General features: G+C 41.9%; 1 protein-coding gene across 1 annotated transcript; it reads right to left on the reverse strand.

The window, feature by feature from the left end:
* Positions 1-12,818: 12,818 nt before the first annotated feature.
* On the reverse strand, positions 12,819-20,335 carry LOC138360547 (histone H1-like). Its single transcript, XM_069320289.1, has 3 exons — positions 20,166-20,335; positions 19,672-19,916; positions 12,819-13,099 (listed from the first exon to the last, which is right to left on the reverse strand). The coding sequence occupies exons 1-3, from the start codon at positions 20,333-20,335 to the stop codon at positions 12,819-12,821; spliced, it is 696 nt and encodes a 231-aa protein (XP_069176390.1).
* Between the last annotated feature and the right edge of the window lie 3,362 nt (positions 20,336-23,697).

Consider the following 23,697-nt stretch of genomic DNA (forward strand, 5'->3'; position numbering starts at 1 on the left):
TTGCTCCCGTGTGAGCCTCTGGTCTAGTATAAACAATGGCTGTTTAACACTCCATACTATTGACGTTACTGGCCGACATTGTCCAGAATGATAGGAGCTAAATTTGCTCCACACGTCTCAGAGGTGACACAACAATGGCTGCCCTCCCTCACCCTGACGCCTGGCCTACTTTGTCCAGATTTCAGAAAGTGATAGAAGGGTCACATTTACTCTACTTTAATATTGATAATTAAGTTAATTTATATAAGATGTTTTTATGATGGTAAAGTCCAAAGACTAATGTATTTAAGAATAATTCCCAGCAAAATAGCTGGTGAATTATAATAGTATGTGGTGATGATATCCCGTTTTCTTTAGACGGTAATTCCACTACAAGTTACGTTTTCTATGGGTAACTTGTTTATACAACACAGCTATTATCTGTATGATTATTAAATGGTGTCGGATTTTCCGACATTCTTATAACATATATATATATATATATATATATATATATATATATATATATATATATATATATATATAATATATATATATATATATATAAAACATTTATGTGTCGCCAATATAACGTTATTTACACGACATCGTTACGTTATTATGATGGTGTATTAACGTATAATTCCTGTATAAAAAACAGAATATTATATTGAGCTTTATATTTTAAACCTTGTAAAATTGTCGTAAAACTTGGAATAAGACAGTAAGTATGCTTTATTTATGAAAATATAGAAACAAATCAACAAAAACATTTAAAATAAGAAACATATATGTAACATAAATTAACTGCATGCATGGGATCGAGTTAATTAGAACTCTCTAACATTACATACATGAAAGTTGAGGTACAAACCCAGTGTATTTACCGATGCAAGTCTTTCCTAAATCTAAATTTTTCCAATTTATACACGTTGTTTCGAGTTCTGTCTTGTGTTGCTTCTTTTAATACCCTATTAATGTCCCCCCTTTGTTATGTCCATTCATCCTATTGTACACCTCTACCACATGTCACCCCTAATTCTTTGCTTTTCTAGAGAATGTAATTTAGGCTTTGACAATCTTTCTTCATATGGCAGGTTTCTAATTTGGGGGATTAACTTTGTTATCCTACACTGGACGTATTCTAGTGAATTTATATTCATTCTACAGTACTGTGACAAAAAGTGAAGTGCATATATATCTAAATGGGGCCTAACCAGAGCAAGATATAGCTGAAGAACAACAGATGTCTTAATTATTACTAATCATAATAATAATAAATAATAATAATAATAATAATATTTTATTTAGGAACCGTATATACATAGACGCAGATTGACCAGACCACACACTAGAAATTGAAGGGACGACGACGTTTCGGTCCGTCCTGGACCATTCTCAAGTCGACTTGAGAATGGTCCAGGACGGACCGAAACGTCGTCGTCCCTTCAATTTCTAGTGTGTGGTCTGGTCAACATACTTCAGCCACGTTATTGTGACTCATCGCCTGCATAGACGCAGAGTAACAAACATTCTGATTGATTTATAGATAGAGCTAGCACATACAATACCTAAAGCCACTAATACGCATAGCGTTTCGGGCAAGGTGAGGCGGGGAAAAAACCCTTAGACTTAGAAAAAACTTAATAGTAATTGAGCTTAAAGTATAAATTGCGTTGAAAGAAAAAAAATAAAAGATAAAAAAGGATGGAACATGGTAGAAAATAGCCAATATACAAGTTGGTCAGCAAACAGCATTGTTTAAAAAATAGTTAGACATGGGTTGACATTTAGGGGTAAGGTATGTTACATGGAGTTAATTAGGTAGTAATTAGTTTTCATCTTAAATTGGTTGAGAGGTACAGCCTTTGACATGATTGGAAAGGTCATTCCACATTCTGGGTCGCTTGATTTGTAAAGCATTTCTAGTTTGATTAAGTCGTACTCTTGGAATATCAAATAGGTATTTGTTTCTGGTGTGGTGCCCATGGGTTCTGTTACAACCTTCTAAGAAACTTTAAGCTCAAGATTGACATTACAATTCAGAGTTTTAAATATATAGAGGACACATGAGAGGATGTGCAGTGACTTAATATCTAACATATTCAGAGATTTGAGTAAGGGTACCGAGTGATGTCTGGGGCCAGAGTTAGATATTGTTCTAATAGAAGCTTTATGTTGGGTAATTAGAGGACGTAAATGATTTTGGGTAGTAGAACCCCAAGCACAAATACCATAGTTGAGATAAGGATAGATGAGAGAATAATAGAGCGTCACCAGGGCAGGGCGAGGTACATACTATCTGATCTTAGAGAGAATGCCAACAGTTTTCGAAACTTTTTTTGCTATATTTAGAATGTGTCCCTGGAAATTCAGCTTGATATCACCAAGGAATTTACCATCAACTTTACTACTAATTTGTATAATGTTTAGTCTTAGTTTAATTTCATTTGAAGATTTATTACCAAACAAAATATAAAAAGTTTTGTCAATGTTAAGGGCGAATTTGTTAGCAGTTAGCCAAAGATGACATTATTTAGTTCAGCATTCACAGTGACATTTAGAGCAAGCGGGTCAGGACTGGAGGAAAATGAAAATTGTGTCATCAGCAAATAGGATTGGTTTGAGGTGTTGAGAGGCATTTGGAAGGTCATTAATGTAGATGAGAAAGAGGAGAGGGCCAAGTATGCTGCCCTGTGGACCACCAATGTTTATGGGTAGTGTAGGAGATATGGAATTATTCACAGAAACATACTGGAGCCTGTCAGTAAGGAAGACTGTAGGTATTGCAGGGAGTGACCTCTGACTCCATAATGATGTAATTTAAGAAGAAGGTTTTGGTGGTTGAGTGTCAAAAGCCTTACGTAGGTCCACAAATAACCCAACTGGGAACTCATTTTTATCAAGAGCTGTATATATCAAGTTAATCATACTAATAAGTGCATCGTTAGTGCTTTTATTGGGTCTGAAACCATATTGGCAAGAGCTAAGTATATTGAGTTTGGCTATATATGAGTAAAGATGCTTGTAGATTAGCTTTTCAAATATTTTTGACAAGGTTGGCAGAATTGAGATAGGTCTGTAATTGTTGACATCAGTGAGATCACCACATTTGTCGACATGGAATACTCTCGCTTTTTTTTTAGAATATCCGGAAAGGCTTGAAGTTCAAGTGATTTATTGAAGAGCAGTGCAATGGCAGGAGCTAGAAATTTGGATTTTTTTTTGTAAATTACAGATGGTATCTCATCAAGGGCACTTGACTTAGTTTTAAGGGAAAGGATTACCTCATTAACATCAGAGGAAGTAGCGGGAGCTAGGTACAGAGACTCTGGATAGTTACCTGTGAGGTAGTCTTTATTAATTAATAGTAGTGAGTGAGGATGGAATATCATGAGCAAGGGATGTACCAATGGATGAAAAGAACCTATTGAATTCAATAGGAGTGTCTGAGGTCGAAAGCATACCATCGTCATTGGATAGGAGAATTGTTTTTTTATTCAAAATCTGTTTGAACCTAATATTTGGGAGATAGTGCTCCGTGTTTTCTTAATGTTGCCCTTAATTTGGGTAAATTTATTTTCCTAGTATTTTATTTTGGCTCTTCTAAATATTTTAGACAGCATGGATGAGTAAATCTTTGAAAATTCTTTGGCGACGACTCCTAATCTATATTTCTTCTCAAGGTCATGTTTTTTATAAATAGATTTAAGAATACCCTTTGAAAGCCATGGAGTGTTTAACCTTTTATTTGTAACTTGTTTCGTTAGCATTGGACAGTGGGAGTTATAAAGGTTCAGAGTTTTCTGAAGAAATGTTTGCACTGCTAGGTTGATGTTCACTATGTCACCTAATTCAGCCTCCCAGTTGATATTAGCAGCAGCAGCAGCAATAAAGTCGCTTATAGAAGTTTTATTGTGCAGCCTAAAGCTTATCTTCCTAGTATCTAGAGGTGGTTTACTAATGTTGGTTAGGAGAAATGAGGGGTAATGGTTCGTGGTCCTATCAATGATTATCCCTGAAGTAAGTGGGGAGGTTATGTTAGTCCAGATGTGGTCAAGAGAAGAGGCAGTACTATCAGTGATTCTAGTAGGTCTAGTGATTAAGAGTATGAGGAAACAGGAATTCATACAGTTGAGGAAACTAGCAGCAGGAAGGTTTTCAGGCTCGCAGAGGTCAATATTAAATTCCCCTGCGATAATTAGATGGTTTTTGTTCAGTCTGTTATCTAGTATTAGATTTCTAAGGTTAGAGTTCAATTCGGACATATCAGTGTTAGGAATTCTATAGACTGCTCCCACAGTCACGACAGACTCGGCACCCTTGACTCTGAAACTGGTGAAGATATACTCCCCACAGGAGTCTCTGGTTCTAATTACCTTTAAGCATGTTAGTTCTTGGTGGTAGTAAAGAGCAGTACCACCACCTCTCTGAATTGGTCGACAATTGTGAATTGCTGAGTAGTTTGGCATGTTAAAGAGTTGAGTAGTATCCTCTTTTAACCATGTTTCGGTAAGTATAATAAAAGAGAATTTGTTGTCAATAGTTTCATTCAAGGCACTAACATCATCGAAGTGTTTGCTTAGAGATCTTACATTCAAGTTAATTACAGAGATATTGTGATTATGTGCTAATACATTGTTTACATCATGTGCTGTATAATATCTGCAATTTTGATAATTAAAGTGATGATTGTCATAGGTACTGGATAAGAGGTTTAGTTCAGGGTCTATACTTGTTTGCATAAGAGGGCTGGTTGTAGGAAAACAATCCAAAAAAGGCAATTACAAAATAAACAAATTTTGATATAAAAGGGTAGGGGAAATATAAATATATACAAAACAAACACGAAATGAACAAAAATAAAAGAAATGAGGTAGATTACTTACAAGTACTCTCAGGTACACTGAAATTAATAATTTGCAATTTGAGACACAGGCAAAGCCAGGGGTACAATGGAGTAAGGGGTACAATATTATATATATATATATATATTTTGTCGGGGTTACTCGGTGAGCGACAGTATAAGTACTTAATCCTGGCAAGGTCGCCAATGTCGGGGTTCACCTCCAATGAGAGGGGAAAGGGGCGAGTAACAGTACACTCAAGGTCACTCACCGTAGCCCTGCGGGTCTTCACTCGATCCTCGCGGCGCCACTGTACGCCAGGAGAGTATCCCAGTCAATCCCAACCGGCCTCTGATCAAGAAGGAGTGGGAACACAACTTGTTCACTTAACTGTTGTATGCCCGCCCCAACATAGGGCTCTACTACTAACCACAAGGTCGCCAACTGGTGTTTTCGGTGTCCAGTAACACGTCAGTGGTTTTGTTGAATTGTGGTAACAGTGGCAAGAACACACACAATATGTCTGATATCAGGCAAGTATTTACTTCTATCACGATCTGCTGTCAGGTATTATATAGCCACAAGAAATATGGAGGGGATGATATAAACACCAATGTACTTTGTATTTTACTTAAAACTCATTCACAGACATCACAAGATTATATCAATAAGCAAACAGCTGTTTCAGGCGGGAGTCGCTCGTTCCCACACATATAATATGAACTCACCAAGCCGGCAACGCTCCCCCTCACGTCAATGTCAAAATCAGCTGGGCGACTACCCCCGCGCGAATGTCACTTTATCTGTTTGCTTGTTTTCCTGGTGTCACGCGCTCTGTTTCTTTAAGTTCTCAAAGATCACTAGAAGATCGAACACACAATATTTGCGACAACAGCACGTAAACACTTAGCTACACTGATCTTGTGCTCAATCAAACATTTCTATATTAAAGGTGAGAATAATTCACTGTCATGGTATTACACACTGCCCTTCATTTAATGATAACGTATGCAAGTATATATCACTGGAGTCCTCAGTAATTCCTTCCGTGGGCGATAACACAATTAATCACTGCACACATGAATGATTATTCAATACACAAGCATAGACATATATATATATGTGGATGAGTCATAGACGTCAATAATGGTAATAACATAGTTACTGGGCACATAGCCTAACTCCCAAATACTGGCATATTTATATATATATATTCTCTCACTATATGATCATATTAAAGTCTCATTAAAGACATTATCAACACAGTAAATTCATCAATTGCTCTGGGTGCCTGCATACACCAATAATTATCATAAATATCGTGAGTACTCTTTATAGTCCCACTGCACACTTGTGCCTTACTGTGACATAGGTGAGCCTTGCTCACGACATACAAAATACTCAGGCTAAATAATATAGCTGACTAAAGGGGAATTGGGAGGGAAACTAGAATCACCTACTTCCACCTATCCTCCGATGAGAGTTGAGTTGTAGCTCCTGGTCCTGGCTCCTGCCTCGTGTAGGGAACGCCCCCACACACTGTCGTGTCCTCCTGGAACTCAATCAACGTCCCACCGTAAGCGCGTCGTCTCCATGCCTTTTCACTGCAGGTCCGTGCTCCTCCTCGACTTCTTGTAGGGTTGGAGTCGGTCTCCCGGCCGTCGACTTCTCCTCCCAGCTACGGCTGCCTGCCTACGTCTCGGCTGCAGTCGTTCGGATTCCCGAATAGTTTTCTTCTTCCACTGCTTCCCGGTGGCTCGGTCCAGCCACTACGCCACCACAAATGGGAGAACTGCCTCAGACGTCGCATACGTCACTGCCCAGACTTCACTTCTTCTTGCACAGTACCTGTCCTGGAGCACTTGTTGCTCAATATCCTGTCGATTCCCTCTCTGGTCCAACACATGAACGAAGGAAGACCTCACAGAGTACTGGCAGACTTCGGGTGACGCGTAAAATCCACGGGAACGGGAAACAACTGTCAAACTGACAGGACCAATCTTCGCACGTCCAACCACCTTGACGTGTCGTGTCAGACTGATTCCCTCCGGAGGATTAGCTCAGCAACTACGTCATCACTGTGGAGCTATCAGCCGTCGCATACGTCGCTGCCTAGACTCCACTCTTGCACAACACCTGTTCCTGGAGCACTTGTTGCTCAATATTCTGTCAATTCCTTCTCTGGTCCAACACATGAACGAAGGAAGACCCCACATGTGATGGCAGACCACGGGTGATGCGTAAGTCCTCCGGAGACGGGGTAAACTGTCCAACTGACAGGACCCCCCAGCGCACGTCCGACCTCCTTGACGTGCTGTCTTAGACTGATGGCGCCAGCGCGGCGCGATGACCGGACCCCTTTTCCTTCGTGACGTCATATTCGCCACGGGAGGTTTTCATTGGCTCCCTGTGCCACGTCGCTGTCGGTGACCAATCTGGTGTCACTGACGTCACACAGTTTTGGCGGGAAAACAGAAGAGCCAGAGCCATATTGGCTTCCTAAAGGGCCTAAACCACAGGCCAAAATACTCTTCTTTTATCAATTTCTCGGCACTTCGAGAACACTACATTCTCCTACACATATCAAACTGATGCCTGCGACGTAGAGAACGCTCGGGTAAAGTGGACATGACTCTTACTGCAGGCGTGGGAGAAATATAAGGGGGGGAACACCGTCACAATATATATATATATATATATATATATATATATATATATATATATATATATATATATATATATATATATATATATATATGTCGTACCTAGTAGCCAGAACGCACGTCTCAACCTACTATGCAAGGCCCGATTTGCCTAATAAGCCAAGTTTTAATGTATTAATATATTTTCTCAAATTTTTTTCTTATGAAATGATAAAGCTACCCATTTCATTATGTATGAGGTCAATTTTTTTTTATTGGAGTTAAAATTAACGTAGATATATGACCGAACTTAACCAACCCTACCTAACCTAACCTATCTTTATAGGTTAGGTTAGGTAGCCGAAAAAGCTAGGTTAGGTTAGGTTAGGTAGGTTAGGTAGTCGAAAAACAATTATTTCATGAAAACATGGCTTATTAGGCAAATCGGGCCTTGCATAGTAGGCCGAGAAGTGCATTCTGGCTACTAGGTACGACATATATATATATATATATATATATATATATATATATATATATATATATATATATATATATATTTATATATATTCACAAAAAAATAAAAAAGGAAGGGGGTGGTAGGAGAAAAGCACACAGAAACTGTATTGGAGGGGATCTAAACATTCCCTCTAATGCGTTATGCGTGGTTTCCTCCGAGGCTATGGGTCCCCCTTCTTCCAGCTAGAGGTGGTACTCCCTTCCATATATATATATTTATATATATATATATATATATATATATATATATTTATATATATATATATATATATATATATATATATATATATATATATATATATATATATATATATATATATATATAAAGAAAATAAAGAGTATTCAAAGAAGACCTTGTGGATTCTCACTGTACAATTTAACGTTTTCTTCTACAACCTCTATTTTTTTTAAATTTTTGTATAACATTGCTACAGTTTACAGAAAACATAAAGATAATAAACTAACCCAGCCTTCTCCTACCACCCGTATTCTAATTTTCTTGGCTACTGCTGGACACCCAGTTGTAGCCATTATTAAATGATCAAATTATTATAAAACAATCACCGTTCAAAGACCCCATCCAGCTCTTCGGAGAGTGGGTGCGTACCCAAGATACAGCACGCATTTCCTCTCTGGATAGCAGCATTGAAGCGCTGGAACAGGAAACTGGCGGCTCTTGAGTCTTTAGTTTCCCAAACGAGTTCCTCATTTATCTCCCTTAGGAACTTAAGTGCACATTTACCCCAGGCGCCCAGAGTCTCCGAGCCTTTCGGCACGAACCTGTAACAACGTTCTAGGCCCCTGTACTTGTTTCTTTACTTGGGTCTCCCTGAAGGAGGCCGCCCTGCCTCCATCAGCTGTACTGTGAGGTAGATAGGCTTCAGCCAATGTAGATGCACAGGTGTAGTCCCATACGACCTGTTTACCTTCCCTCCATGGCTGCAGGGTGACTCTATCTGGCCGTTTGTGGCTGTTGTCAGATCTGCACAACTGAGGTTTCCTTTGTGTTGGACACCCAGCTGAAGCCAAACTTCTCTTGATGATGTCATTGACTGCTTCGTGTCTGGCAAACATTCCTGGTGACCTACGACAGCTGAGACCATGGCTGCCGTGTACACAGGAGTTCGGTGGAGATAGGAGCGGCAAGGTTCAGGGCAATACCAATCCTTAGCCCCCGATGGTCTAGGCGGGTGCCCAAGCCGGAATTAGGGACAACCAACAAGAAGTCCCCGGCATAGGGGGCTTGTACAGCTATGAGACGAACTTTGTTCTTCCCAGAAGCTGCCTCCAGCAATGCTGTGGCAATGTTCTTCACTATGAGGCTATCCCATTTGGCCTGTTTGCAGTGATTTGGAAAAGTTGGTCGAGGTTGAGAGTTGACAAGATTGTCCCCTGGCCGGCTCCGTCTGTGAATTTGGTATCATGAATCCCAATGGAGTCTCTTAGGTATTCTGGTAGTATTTCATTCACTAATTCACCTGTAGCACTGGTCGATGATAAGAATGCCGGCAATGTTAACTGTGTCGCCTTGTGAATACCTATTCCCCTGAGTCTGATTTTAGCCTATTCCCTGATCGTCATATTCTGTTAATTTTGGACTGTCGAAGGAGGGAGCACACCTTAGGAAATAGGTAAGCCTGGGAAAAGCCAGGCACCTTGTGAGAAGGTACAAAGCATCGTGGGCGTCTAAAGCCCCTATTCTTCCCTCCATCCTCCTCAGGTCGTTCAGCTTTTCTTCAAGGACTACTTCAATGGCGCTCGAGCTCAGAGGCGCCCCTAGCAGCACACTGTTGGTGGGAGCGATCACTGGGGCTCCTGGCAACATGGTTCGTACTGTATCTATGATTGGTTGGCTGGATGAGATGATTTCACACTTTGATGGGTTTAGGGTGAGTCCTAACTCCTCGCCCTTAGATTTCACTAGCTGTTGTATTATCTACTAGCATGTTGCTAGTGAGTGTTGTGTACACTTTGCATATGGTGTCTAGGGGCACCTGCTTGTAGACGGCAGATCAGTCTTCTCGAAAGCTTTGTGGTGGTCATACCAATTAAAGTAGATCGAAGGTGACATCCATCACTGTGGCAGGTAAACTGGTATACCAAGTTTGCTTTATGAGAGGTTTGTATTGTTTATTGGGGCTGTTCTTAAGTATTAAATCAACGGTCCTTTTTTGTTTTGTAGTAAATAATAAAGTCCAATCTTTGGTCTGGGCCTATCGGTTTCACTCCATTTGAAATTATATTTTTGATTATTCTTACTTTTGTTTTATGCCCATTCTGTTCTGAATGCCCGGTCTTATGTCAGTCTGGGTTTCAATCTACTCAACAATGATGGTGGGTTTAGTATAGACGTGTGTGGGGAAGAATTGTCTCTGGTTCTCACGCAGACATCGTGGATGGGGAGTGTACCATCGATGCCAAGTTAATCTTGATAACCTGAGATTGGGGGATTAAGTGGGGGGCTGTACCCCGATTAAGTGGGGGGCTGTACCCCGATTAAGTGGGGGGCTGTACCCCGATTAAGTGGGGGGCTGAACCCCGAGCGCTGTACACTGAGCCTGACGGCTGAGTGTACAGCGCTCGGGGTTCATATTCCTAAGGGTACGGCTCGATCCCCAGAGGAGGCGAAAACAAATGAGCATAGTTTCTTTCACCCTATTGCTCCTATTCACCTAGCAATAAATAGGTACCTGGGAGTTAGACAGCTGCTACGAGCTGCTTCCTGGTGACGTATGTGTGTGAAAATTAGGATTTTCTTTTTAGAAAATTAGGACTTGCCCGAAACGCTATGTGGGTTAATCCTAGCAGGCAGTTTGTGCTTTTAAATAGTGATTATTTATTTTCTATTTTTTATTTTACTTCAATATTGAATTATGATTCTAAGTGGAGTTTATTTTAGATTCAGCCTGCCAGTTTTACCTGCTACACATAGTGGGTGTAAATGTGGACAACTTATCCCACAACTGGTGGTGATCTAATAAGCCATATACATTTATTATTTGTCATATAAATTATACCACACATGGTGGCTTATAACAAGCTACAGTGGGTTAATACTACAAATGTTATAATAACGTTAGTATAACTGTGTAAGTTTATCTGAGTAGGTGGTTATGGCTTGTCCGGCTTAAACATCTAATTAGTGTGTGGCACATGTAGTCTAGGAGCCGGTGGCTGAGCGGACAGAACACTGGACGCGTGATCCTGTGGTCCCGGGTGCCGGTGAGAAACAATGGGCAGAGTTTCTTTCACCCTGATGCCCCTGTTACCTAGCAGTAAATAGGTACCTGGGAGTTAGTCAGCTGTCACGGGCTGTGTCCTGGGGGTGGAGGCCTCGTCGAGGACCGAGCCGCGTTGACACTAAGCCCCGAAATCATCTCAAGATAATCTCAAGATAGGTGTGCCAGGTAATGGGGGCTGGCACTGTGAGGCAGCTGCTGAGGGCAGGTTATAGGTGGTCACCTCAATTAATATCTCCAGATCACAAGTTTACCTGTAAATGAATGGGCTTTAATAATGGCTCATTAACATATAAAGTGCAGGTGTGACATGAATTATTTGTGTGAAGTAAAGAGCTTACTCTGGAGTGGGGCTACGCCTGCAGCTTAACCAACTAACCTGTCTAATATTTAATAATGATCACTACCAATAAAAGATGTATAGAAAGACGGGAACCCTAGCTCTTCTCTTTGTTATTGAGGTCAGTATGGAAATTTCTCGGTTGGTCGGATTGTAGAGGATCCTTTACCGAGTTATGTGTACCGTGATTCTCAGAAGCAGCCCTCTCCTGTCCTTTTGTTTTGTGTGTGTGTGTGTGTGTGTGTGTGTGTGAGAGCATGACTCGCTCTCCTCCAGTCTCTTTCGTTCCAACAATATTTTTCCCCAATATTCTAATTTTATTTAACAGTAACAAGGGGCCTATAGTTTTATGTTGTATTTCATTAAGTTAAAGCATAGCTAACAGTTTTCTGTTAATTTAAATGCTTAAACTAGTGGTGTAAAGATATGTGAAGTGTATATATAATGTTTGTTATTATGACGTCACGTAATCTCCCATTTTCTTTAAAGTTTCGGTATTGGCTAACTATAGAAAATAACTACATTGCTAATGCTTACTATACAAGAATGTAAGACCTCTTGTATATATAAATAATAATAATAAAAAAATGGGTAAAGTTTTGGGCGAGAAGATTCTTTTACTTGTAATAATTCCTGGAGGTCTTTCACACAAACGAACATATCATCGATGTATCTGCAGTAGACGCAGAGGTTCCCCTGTGGGTTGAAGATGGCGTCTTCTAGATTTTCTACATAGAAGTTAGCGAAGAGGACTCCACATGGGGACCCAGTGGCTATTATGTATACATATACACTCCGTGGTGTAGTGGTAAGACACTCGCCTGGCGTTCCGCGAGCGCTATGTCAAGGGTTCGTATCCTGGCCGAGGAGGATTTACTGGGCTCAATTCCTTAACTCTAGCCTCTGTTTAACGCAACAGTAAAATGTGTACTTGGATGAAAAAACTATTCTTCGCGGCGGGGATCGTATTCCAGGGACCTGCCCGAAACGCTACGCGTACTAGTGGCTGTACAAGAATGTAACAACTCTTGTATATGTCTCACAAAAATACATGTCTCCCCAAGGGGTTGTGAATGGAGCCAATTTGGTGCAACTCTCCAGGTGATTACGGAGGGCAGACTCTGGAATATCTTCGTGAGACACCCTCACGAAGTGAAGGTATCAAGTACTGTACTCAACCATGTAAAGTGCAGTGTTTATGTATATGTAACACAATTAATGTTACTTAAGGTTTGGATGTTACTTAAGGTTTTGGTCAGATAATGGCCATGCGTGGGCTGGCCATGCGTGGGCTGGCCATGCGTGGGCTGGCCATGCGTGGGCTGGCCATGCGTGGGCTGGCCTTGCGTGGGCTGGCCTTGCGTGGGCTGGCCATGCGTGGGCTGGCCATGCGTGGGCTGGCCTTGCGTGGGCTGGCCTTGCGTGGGCTGGCCTTGCGTGGGCTGGCCTTGCGTGGGCTGGCCTTGCGTGGGCTGGCCTTGCGTGGGCTGGCCGTGCGTGGGCTGGCCATGCGTGGGCTGGCCAGCAAATTCAGGACTGGAGGAAAATGAAAATTGTGTCATCAGCAAATAGGATTGGTTTGAGGTGTTGAGAGGCATTTGGAAGGTCATTAATGTAGATGAGAAAGAGGAGAGGGCCAAGTATGCTGCCCTGTGGACCACCAATGTTTATGGGTAGTGTAGGAGATATGGAATTATTCACAGAAACATACTGGAGCCTGTCAGTAAGGAAGACTGTAGGTATTGCAGGGAGTGACCTCTGACTCCATAATGATGTAATTTAAGAAGAAGGTTTTGGTGGTTGAGTGTCAAAAGCCTTACGTAGGTCCACAAATAACCCAACTGGGAACTCATTTTTATCAAGAGCTGTATATATCAAGTTAATCATACTAATAAGTGCATCGTTAGTGCTTTTATTGGGTCTGAAACCATATTGGCAAGAGCTAAGTATATTGAGTTTGGCTATATATGAGTAAAGATGCTTGTAGATTAGCTTTTCAAATATTTTTGACAAGGTTGGCAGAATTGAGATAGGTCTGTAATTGTTGACATCAGTGAGATCACCACATTTGTCGACATGGAATACTCTCGCTTTTTTTTTAGAATATCCGGAAAGGCTTGAAGTTCAAGTGATTTATTGAAGAGCAGTGCAATGGCAGGAGCTAGAAATTTGGATTTTTTTTTGTAAATTACAGATGGTATCTCATCAAGGGCACTTGACTTAGTTTTAAGGGAAAGGATTACCTCATTAACATCAGAGGAAGTAGCGGGAGCTAGGTACAGAGACTCTGGATAGTTACCTGTGAGGTAGTCTTTATTAATTAATAGTAGTGAGTGAGGATGGAATATCATGAGCAAGGGATGTACCAATGGATGAAAAGAACCTATTGAATTCAATAGGAGTGTCTGAGGTCGAAAGCATACCATCGTCATTGGATAGGAGAATTGTTTTTTTATTCAAAATCTGTTTGAACCTAATATTTGGGAGATAGTGCTCCGTGTTTTCTTAATGTTGCCCTTAATTTGGGTAAATTTATTTTCCTAGTATTTTATTTTGGCTCTTCTAAATATTTTAGACAGCATGGATGAGTAAATCTTTGAAAATTCTTTGGCGACGACTCCTAATCTATATTTCTTCTCAAGGTCATGTTTTTTATAAATAGATTTAAGAATACCCTTTGAAAGCCATGGAGTGTTTAACCTTTTATTTGTAACTTGTTTCGTTAGCATTGGACAGTGGGAGTTATAAAGGTTCAGAGTTTTCTGAAGAAATGTTTGCACTGCTAGGTTGATGTTCACTATGTCACCTAATTCAGCCTCCCAGTTGATATTAGCAGCAGCAGCAGCAATAAAGTCGCTTATAGAAGTTTTATTGTGCAGCCTAAAGCTTATCTTCCTAGTATCTAGAGGTGGTTTACTAATGTTGGTTAGGAGAAATGAGGGGTAATGGTTCGTGGTCCTATCAATGATTATCCCTGAAGTAAGTGGGGAGGTTATGTTAGTCCAGATGTGGTCAAGAGAAGAGGCAGTACTATCAGTGATTCTAGTAGGTCTAGTGATTAAGAGTATGAGGAAACAGGAATTCATACAGTTGAGGAAACTAGCAGCAGGAAGGTTTTCAGGCTCGCAGAGGTCAATATTAAATTCCCCTGCGATAATTAGATGGTTTTTGTTCAGTCTGTTATCTAGTATTAGATTTCTAAGGTTAGAGTTCAATTCGGACATATCAGTGTTAGGAATTCTATAGACTGCTCCCACAGTCACGACAGACTCGGCACCCTTGACTCTGAAACTGGTGAAGATATACTCCCCACAGGAGTCTCTGGTTCTAATTACCTTTAAGCATGTTAGTTCTTGGTGGTAGTAAAGAGCAGTACCACCACCTCTCTGAATTGGTCGACAATTGTGAATTGCTGAGTAGTTTGGCATGTTAAAGAGTTGAGTAGTATCCTCTTTTAACCATGTTTCGGTAAGTATAATAAAAGAGAATTTGTTGTCAATAGTTTCATTCAAGGCACTAACATCATCGAAGTGTTTGCTTAGAGATCTTACATTCAAGTTAATTACAGAGATATTGTGATTATGTGCTAATACATTGTTTACATCATGTGCTGTATAATATCTGCAATTTTGATAATTAAAGTGATGATTGTCATAGGTACTGGATAAGAGGTTTAGTTCAGGGTCTATACTTGTTTGCATAAGAGGGCTGGTTGTAGGAAAACAATCCAAAAAAGGCAATTACAAAATAAACAAATTTTGATATAAAAGGGTAGGGGAAATATAAATATATACAAAACAAACACGAAATGAACAAAAATAAAAGAAATGAGGTAGATTACTTACAAGTACTCTCAGGTACACTGAAATTAATAATTTGCAATTTGAGACACAGGCAAAGCCAGGGGTACAATGGAGTAAGGGGTACAATATTATATATATATATATATATTTTGTCGGGGTTACTCGGTGAGCGACAGTATAAGTACTTAATCCTGGCAAGGTCGCCAATGTCGGGGTTCACCTCCAATGAGAGGGGAAAGGGGCGAGTAACAGTACACTCAAGGTCACTCACCGTAGCCCTGCGGGTCTTCACTCGATCCTCGCGGCGCCACTGTACGCCAGGAGAGTATCCCAGTCAATCCCAACCGGCCTCTGATCAAGAAGGAGTGGGAACACAACTTGTTCACTTAACTGTTGTATGCCCGCCCCAACATAGGGCTCTACTACTAACCACAAGGTCGCCAACTGGTGTTTTCGGTGTCCAGTAACACGTCAGTGGTTTTGTTGAATTGTGGTAACAGTGGCAAGAACACACACAATATGTCTGATATCAGGCAAGTATTTACTTCTATCACGATCTGCTGTCAGGTATTATATAGCCACAAGAAATATGGAGGGGATGATATAAACACCAATGTACTTTGTATTTTACTTAAAACTCATTCACAGACATCACAAGATTATATCAATAAGCAAACAGCTGTTTCAGGCGGGAGTCGCTCGTTCCCACACATATAATATGAACTCACCAAGCCGGCAACGCTCCCCCTCACGTCAATGTCAAAATCAGCTGGGCGACTACCCCCGCGCGAATGTCACTTTATCTGTTTGCTTGTTTTCCTGGTGTCACGCGCTCTGTTTCTTTAAGTTCTCAAAGATCACTAGAAGATCGAACACACAATATTTGCGACAACAGCACGTAAACACTTAGCTACACTGATCTTGTGCTCAATCAAACATTTCTATATTAAAGGTGAGAATAATTCACTGTCATGGTATTACACACTGCCCTTCATTTAATGATAACGTATGCAAGTATATATCACTGGAGTCCTCAGTAATTCCTTCCGTGGGCGATAACACAATTAATCACTGCACACATGAATGATTATTCAATACACAAGCATAGACATATATATATATGTGGATGAGTCATAGACGTCAATAATGGTAATAACATAGTTACTGGGCACATAGCCTAACTCCCAAATACTGGCATATTTATATATATATATTCTCTCACTATATGATCATATTAAAGTCTCATTAAAGACATTATCAACACAGTAAATTCATCAATTGCTCTGGGTGCCTGCATACACCAATAATTATCATAAATATCGTGAGTACTCTTTATAGTCCCACTGCACACTTGTGCCTTACTGTGACATAGGTGAGCCTTGCTCACGACATACAAAATACTCAGGCTAAATAATATAGCTGACTAAAGGGGAATTGGGAGGGAAACTAGAATCACCTACTTCCACCTATCCTCCGATGAGAGTTGAGTTGTAGCTCCTGGTCCTGGCTCCTGCCTCGTGTAGGGAACGCCCCCACACACTGTCGTGTCCTCCTGGAACTCAATCAACGTCCCACCGTAAGCGCGTCGTCTCCATGCCTTTTCACTGCAGGTCCGTGCTCCTCCTCGACTTCTTGTAGGGTTGGAGTCGGTCTCCCGGCCGTCGACTTCTCCTCCCAGCTACGGCTGCCTGCCTACGTCTCGGCTGCAGTCGTTCGGATTCCCGAATAGTTTTCTTCTTCCACTGCTTCCCGGTGGCTCGGTCCAGCCACTACGCCACCACAAATGGGAGAACTGCCTCAGACGTCGCATACGTCACTGCCCAGACTTCACTTCTTCTTGCACAGTACCTGTCCTGGAGCACTTGTTGCTCAATATCCTGTCGATTCCCTCTCTGGTCCAACACATGAACGAAGGAAGACCTCACAGAGTACTGGCAGACTTCGGGTGACGCGTAAAATCCACGGGAACGGGAAACAACTGTCAAACTGACAGGACCAATCTTCGCACGTCCAACCACCTTGACGTGTCGTGTCAGACTGATTCCCTCCGGAGGATTAGCTCAGCAACTACGTCATCACTGTGGAGCTATCAGCCGTCGCATACGTCGCTGCCTAGACTCCACTCTTGCACAACACCTGTTCCTGGAGCACTTGTTGCTCAATATTCTGTCAATTCCTTCTCTGGTCCAACACATGAACGAAGGAAGACCCCACATGTGATGGCAGACCACGGGTGATGCGTAAGTCCTCCGGAGACGGGGTAAACTGTCCAACTGACAGGACCCCCCAGCGCACGTCCGACCTCCTTGACGTGCTGTCTTAGACTGATGGCGCCAGCGCGGCGCGATGACCGGACCCCTTTTCCTTCGTGACGTCATATTCGCCACGGGAGGTTTTCATTGGCTCCCTGTGCCACGTCGCTGTCGGTGACCAATCTGGTGTCACTGACGTCACACAGTTTTGGCGGGAAAACAGAAGAGCCAGAGCCATATTGGCTTCCTAAAGGGCCTAAACCACAGGCCAAAATACTCTTCTTTTATCAATTTCTCGGCACTTCGAGAACACTACATTCTCCTACACATATCAAACTGATGCCTGCGACGTAGAGAACGCTCGGGTAAAGTGGACATGACTCTTACTGCAGGCGTGGGAGAAATATAAGGGGGGGAACACCGTCACAATATATATATATATATATATATATATATATATATATATATATATATATATATATATATATATATATATATGTCGTACCTAGTAGCCAGAACGCACGTCTCAACCTACTATGCAAGGCCCGATTTGCCTAATAAGCCAAGTTTTAATGTATTAATATATTTTCTCAAATTTTTTTCTTATGAAATGATAAAGCTACCCATTTCATTATGTATGAGGTCAATTTTTTTTTATTGGAGTTAAAATTAACGTAGATATATGACCGAACTTAACCAACCCTACCTAACCTAACCTATCTTTATAGGTTAGGTTAGGTAGCCGAAAAAGCTAGGTTAGGTTAGGTTAGGTAGGTTAGGTAGTCGAAAAACAATTATTTCATGAAAACATGGCTTATTAGGCAAATCGGGCCTTGCATAGTAGGCCGAGAAGTGCATTCTGGCTACTAGGTACGACATATATATATATATATATATATATATATATATATATATATATATATATATATATATATATATTTATATATATTCACAAAAAAATAAAAAAGGAAGGGGGTGGTAGGAGAAAAGCACACAGAAACTGTATTGGAGGGGATCTAAACATTCCCTCTAATGCGTTATGCGTGGTTTCCTCCGAGGCTATGGGTCCCCCTTCTTCCAGCTAGAGGTGGTACTCCCTTCCATATATATATATTTATATATATATATATATATATATATATATATATTTATATATATATATATATATATATATATATATATATATATATATATATATATATATATATATATATATAAAGAAAATAAAGAGTATTCAAAGAAGACCTTGTGGATTCTCACTGTACAATTTAACGTTTTCTTCTACAACCTCTATTTTTTTTAAATTTTTGTATAACATTGCTACAGTTTACAGAAAACATAAAGATAATAAACTAACCCAGCCTTCTCCTACCACCCGTATTCTAATTTTCTTGGCTACTGCTGGACACCCAGTTGTAGCCATTATTAAATGATCAAATTATTATAAAACAATCACCGTTCAAAGACCCCATCCAGCTCTTCGGAGAGTGGGTGCGTACCCAAGATACAGCACGCATTTCCTCTCTGGATAGCAGCATTGAAGCGCTGGAACAGGAAACTGGCGGCTCTTGAGTCTTTAGTTTCCCAAACGAGTTCCTCATTTATCTCCCTTAGGAACTTAAGTGCACATTTACCCCAGGCGCCCAGAGTCTCCGAGCCTTTCGGCACGAACCTGTAACAACGTTCTAGGCCCCTGTACTTGTTTCTTTACTTGGGTCTCCCTGAAGGAGGCCGCCCTGCCTCCATCAGCTGTACTGTGAGGTAGATAGGCTTCAGCCAATGTAGATGCACAGGTGTAGTCCCATACGACCTGTTTACCTTCCCTCCATGGCTGCAGGGTGACTCTATCTGGCCGTTTGTGGCTGTTGTCAGATCTGCACAACTGAGGTTTCCTTTGTGTTGGACACCCAGCTGAAGCCAAACTTCTCTTGATGATGTCATTGACTGCTTCGTGTCTGGCAAACATTCCTGGTGACCTACGACAGCTGAGACCATGGCTGCCGTGTACACAGGAGTTCGGTGGAGATAGGAGCGGCAAGGTTCAGGGCAATACCAATCCTTAGCCCCCGATGGTCTAGGCGGGTGCCCAAGCCGGAATTAGGGACAACCAACAAGAAGTCCCCGGCATAGGGGGCTTGTACAGCTATGAGACGAACTTTGTTCTTCCCAGAAGCTGCCTCCAGCAATGCTGTGGCAATGTTCTCCACTATGGGGCTATCCCATTTGGCCTGTTTGCAGTGATTTGGAAAAGTTGGTCGAGGTTGAGAGTTGACAAGATTGTCCCCTGGCCGGCTCCGTCTGTGAATTTGGTATCATGAATCCCAATGGAGTCTCTTAGGTATTCTGGTAGTATTTCATTCACTAATTCACCTGTAGCACTGGTCGATGATAAGAATGCCGGCAATGTTAACTGTGTCGCCTTGTGAATACCTATTCCCCTGAGTCTGATTTTAGCCTATTCCCTGATCGTCATATTCTGTTAATTTTGGACTGTCGAAGGAGGGAGCACACCTTAGGAAATAGGTAAGCCTGGGAAAAGCCAGGCACCTTGTGAGAAGGTACAAAGCATCGTGGGCGTCTAAAGCCCCTATTCTTCCCTCCATCCTCCTCAGGTCGTTCAGCTTTTCTTCAAGGACTACTTCAATGGCGCTCGAGCTCAGAGGCGCCCCTAGCAGCACACTGTTGGTGGGAGCGATCACTGGGGCTCCTGGCAACATGGTTCGTACTGTATCTATGATTGGTTGGCTGGATGAGATGATTTCACACTTTGATGGGTTTAGGGTGAGTCCTAACTCCTCGCCCTTAGATTTCACTAGCTGTTGTATTATCTACTAGCATGTTGCTAGTGAGTGTTGTGTACACTTTGCATATGGTGTCTAGGGGCACCTGCTTGTAGACGGCAGATCAGTCTTCTCGAAAGCTTTGTGGTGGTCATACCAATTAAAGTAGATCGAAGGTGACATCCATCACTGTGGCAGGTAAACTGGTATACCAAGTTTGCTTTATGAGAGGTTTGTATTGTTTATTGGGGCTGTTCTTAAGTATTAAATCAACGGTCCTTTTTTGTTTTGTAGTAAATAATAAAGTCCAATCTTTGGTCTGGGCCTGTCGGTTTCACTCCATTTGAAATTATATTTTTGATTATTCTTACTTTTGTTTTATGCCCATTCTGTTCTGAATGCCCGGTCTTATGTCTGTCTGGGTTTCAATCTACTCAACAATGATGGTGGGTTTAGTATAGACGTGTGTGGGGAAGAATTGTCTCTGGTTCTCACGCAGACATCGTGGATGGGGAGTGTACCATCGATGCCAAGTTAATCTTGATAACCTGAGATTGGGGGATTAAGTGGGGGGCTGTACCCCGATTAAGTGGGGGGCTGTACCCCGATTAAGTGGGGGGCTGTACCCCGATTAAGTGGGGGGCTGAACCCCGAGCGCTGTACACTGAGCCTGACGGCTGAGTGTACAGCGCTCGGGGTTCATATTCCTAAGGGTACGGCTCGATCCCCAGAGGAGGCGAAAACAAATGAGCATAGTTTCTTTCACCCTATTGCTCCTATTCACCTAGCAATAAATAGGTACCTGGGAGTTAGACAGCTGCTACGAGCTGCTTCCTGGTGACGTATGTGTGTGAAAATTAGGATTTTCTTTTTAGAAAATTAGGACTTGCCCGAAACGCTATGTGGGTTAATCCTAGCAGGCAGTTTGTGCTTTTAAATAGTGATTATTTATTTTCTATTTTTTATTTTACTTCAATATTGAATTATGATTCTAAGTGGAGTTTATTTTAGATTCAGCCTGCCAGTTTTACCTGCTACACATAGTGGGTGTAAATGTGGACAACTTATCCCACAACTGGTGGTGATCTAATAAGCCATATACATTTATTATTTGTCATATAAATTATACCACACATGGTGGCTTATAACAAGCTACAGTGGGTTAATACTACAAATGTTATAATAACGTTAGTATAACTGTGTAAGTTTATCTGAGTAGGTGGTTATGGCTTGTCCGGCTTAAACATCTAATTAGTGTGTGGCACATGTAGTCTAGGAGCCGGTGGCTGAGCGGACAGAACACTGGACGCGTGATCCTGTGGTCCCGGGTGCCGGTGAGAAACAATGGGCAGAGTTTCTTTCACCCTGATGCCCCTGTTACCTAGCAGTAAATAGGTACCTGGGAGTTAGTCAGCTGTCACGGGCTGTGTCCTGGGGGTGGAGGCCTCGTCGAGGACCGAGCCGCGTTGACACTAAGCCCCGAAATCATCTCAAGATAATCTCAAGATAGGTGTGCCAGGTAATGGGGGCTGGCACTGTGAGGCAGCTGCTGAGGGCAGGTTATAGGTGGTCACCTCAATTAATATCTCCAGATCACAAGTTTACCTGTAAATGAATGGGCTTTAATAATGGCTCATTAACATATAAAGTGCAGGTGTGACATGAATTATTTGTGTGAAGTAAAGAGCTTACTCTGGAGTGGGGCTACGCCTGCAGCTTAACCAACTAACCTGTCTAATATTTAATAATGATCACTACCAATAAAAGATGTATAGAAAGACGGGAACCCTAGCTCTTCTCTTTGTTATTGAGGTCAGTATGGAAATTTCTCGGTTGGTCGGATTGTAGAGGATCCTTTACCGAGTTATGTGTACCGTGATTCTCAGAAGCAGCCCTCTCCTGTCCTTTTGTTTTGTGTGTGTGTGTGTGTGTGTGTGTGTGTGAGAGCATGACTCGCTCTCCTCCAGTCTCTTTCGTTCCAACAATATTTTTCCCCAATATTCTAATTTTATTTAACAGTAACAAGGGGCCTATAGTTTTATGTTGTATTTCATTAAGTTAAAGCATAGCTAACAGTTTTCTGTTAATTTAAATGCTTAAACTAGTGGTGTAAAGATATGTGAAGTGTATATATAATGTTTGTTATTATGACGTCACGTAATCTCCCATTTTCTTTAAAGTTTCGGTATTGGCTAACTATAGAAAATAACTACATTGCTAATGCTTACTATACAAGAATGTAAGACCTCTTGTATATATAAATAATAATAATAAAAAAATGGGTAAAGTTTTGGGCGAGAAGATTCTTTTACTTGTAATAATTCCTGGAGGTCTTTCACACAAACGAACATATCATCGATGTATCTGCAGTAGACGCAGAGGTTCCCCTGTGGGTTGAAGATGGCGTCTTCTAGATTTTCTACATAGAAGTTAGCGAAGAGGACTCCACATGGGGACCCAGTGGCTATTATGTATACATATACACTCCGTGGTGTAGTGGTAAGACACTCGCCTGGCGTTCCGCGAGCGCTATGTCAAGGGTTCGTATCCTGGCCGAGGAGGATTTACTGGGCTCAATTCCTTAACTCTAGCCTCTGTTTAACGCAACAGTAAAATGTGTACTTGGATGAAAAAACTATTCTTCGCGGCGGGGATCGTATTCCAGGGACCTGCCCGAAACGCTACGCGTACTAGTGGCTGTACAAGAATGTAACAACTCTTGTATATGTCTCACAAAAATACATGTCTCCCCAAGGGGTTGTGAATGGAGCCAATTTGGTGCAACTCTCCAGGTGATTACGGAGGGCAGACTCTGGAATATCTTCGTGAGACACCCTCACGAAGTGAAGGTATCAAGTACTGTACTCAACCATGTAAAGTGCAGTGTTTATGTATATGTAACACAATTAATGTTACTTAAGGTTTGGATGTTACTTAAGGTTTTGGTCAGATAATGGCCATGCGTGGGCTGGCCATGCGTGGGCTGGCCATGCGTGGGCTGGCCATGCGTGGGCTGGCCATGCGTGGGCTGGCCTTGCGTGGGCTGGCCTTGCGTGGGCTGGCCATGCGTGGGCTGGCCATGCGTGGGCTGGCCTTGCGTGGGCTGGCCTTGCGTGGGCTGGCCTTGCGTGGGCTGGCCTTGCGTGGGCTGGCCTTGCGTGGGCTGGCCTTGCGTGGGCTGGCCGTGCGTGGGCTGGCCATGCGTGGGCTGGCCTTGCGTGGGCTGGCCTTGCGTGGGCTGGCCTTGCGTGGGCTGGCCTTGCGTGGGCTGGCCTTGCGTGGGCTGGCCTTGTGTGGGC

This window comes from Procambarus clarkii, chromosome 8, assembly GCF_040958095.1.
Source record: "Procambarus clarkii isolate CNS0578487 chromosome 8, FALCON_Pclarkii_2.0, whole genome shotgun sequence".
NCBI classification, from domain to species: domain Eukaryota; kingdom Metazoa; phylum Arthropoda; class Malacostraca; order Decapoda; family Cambaridae; genus Procambarus; species Procambarus clarkii.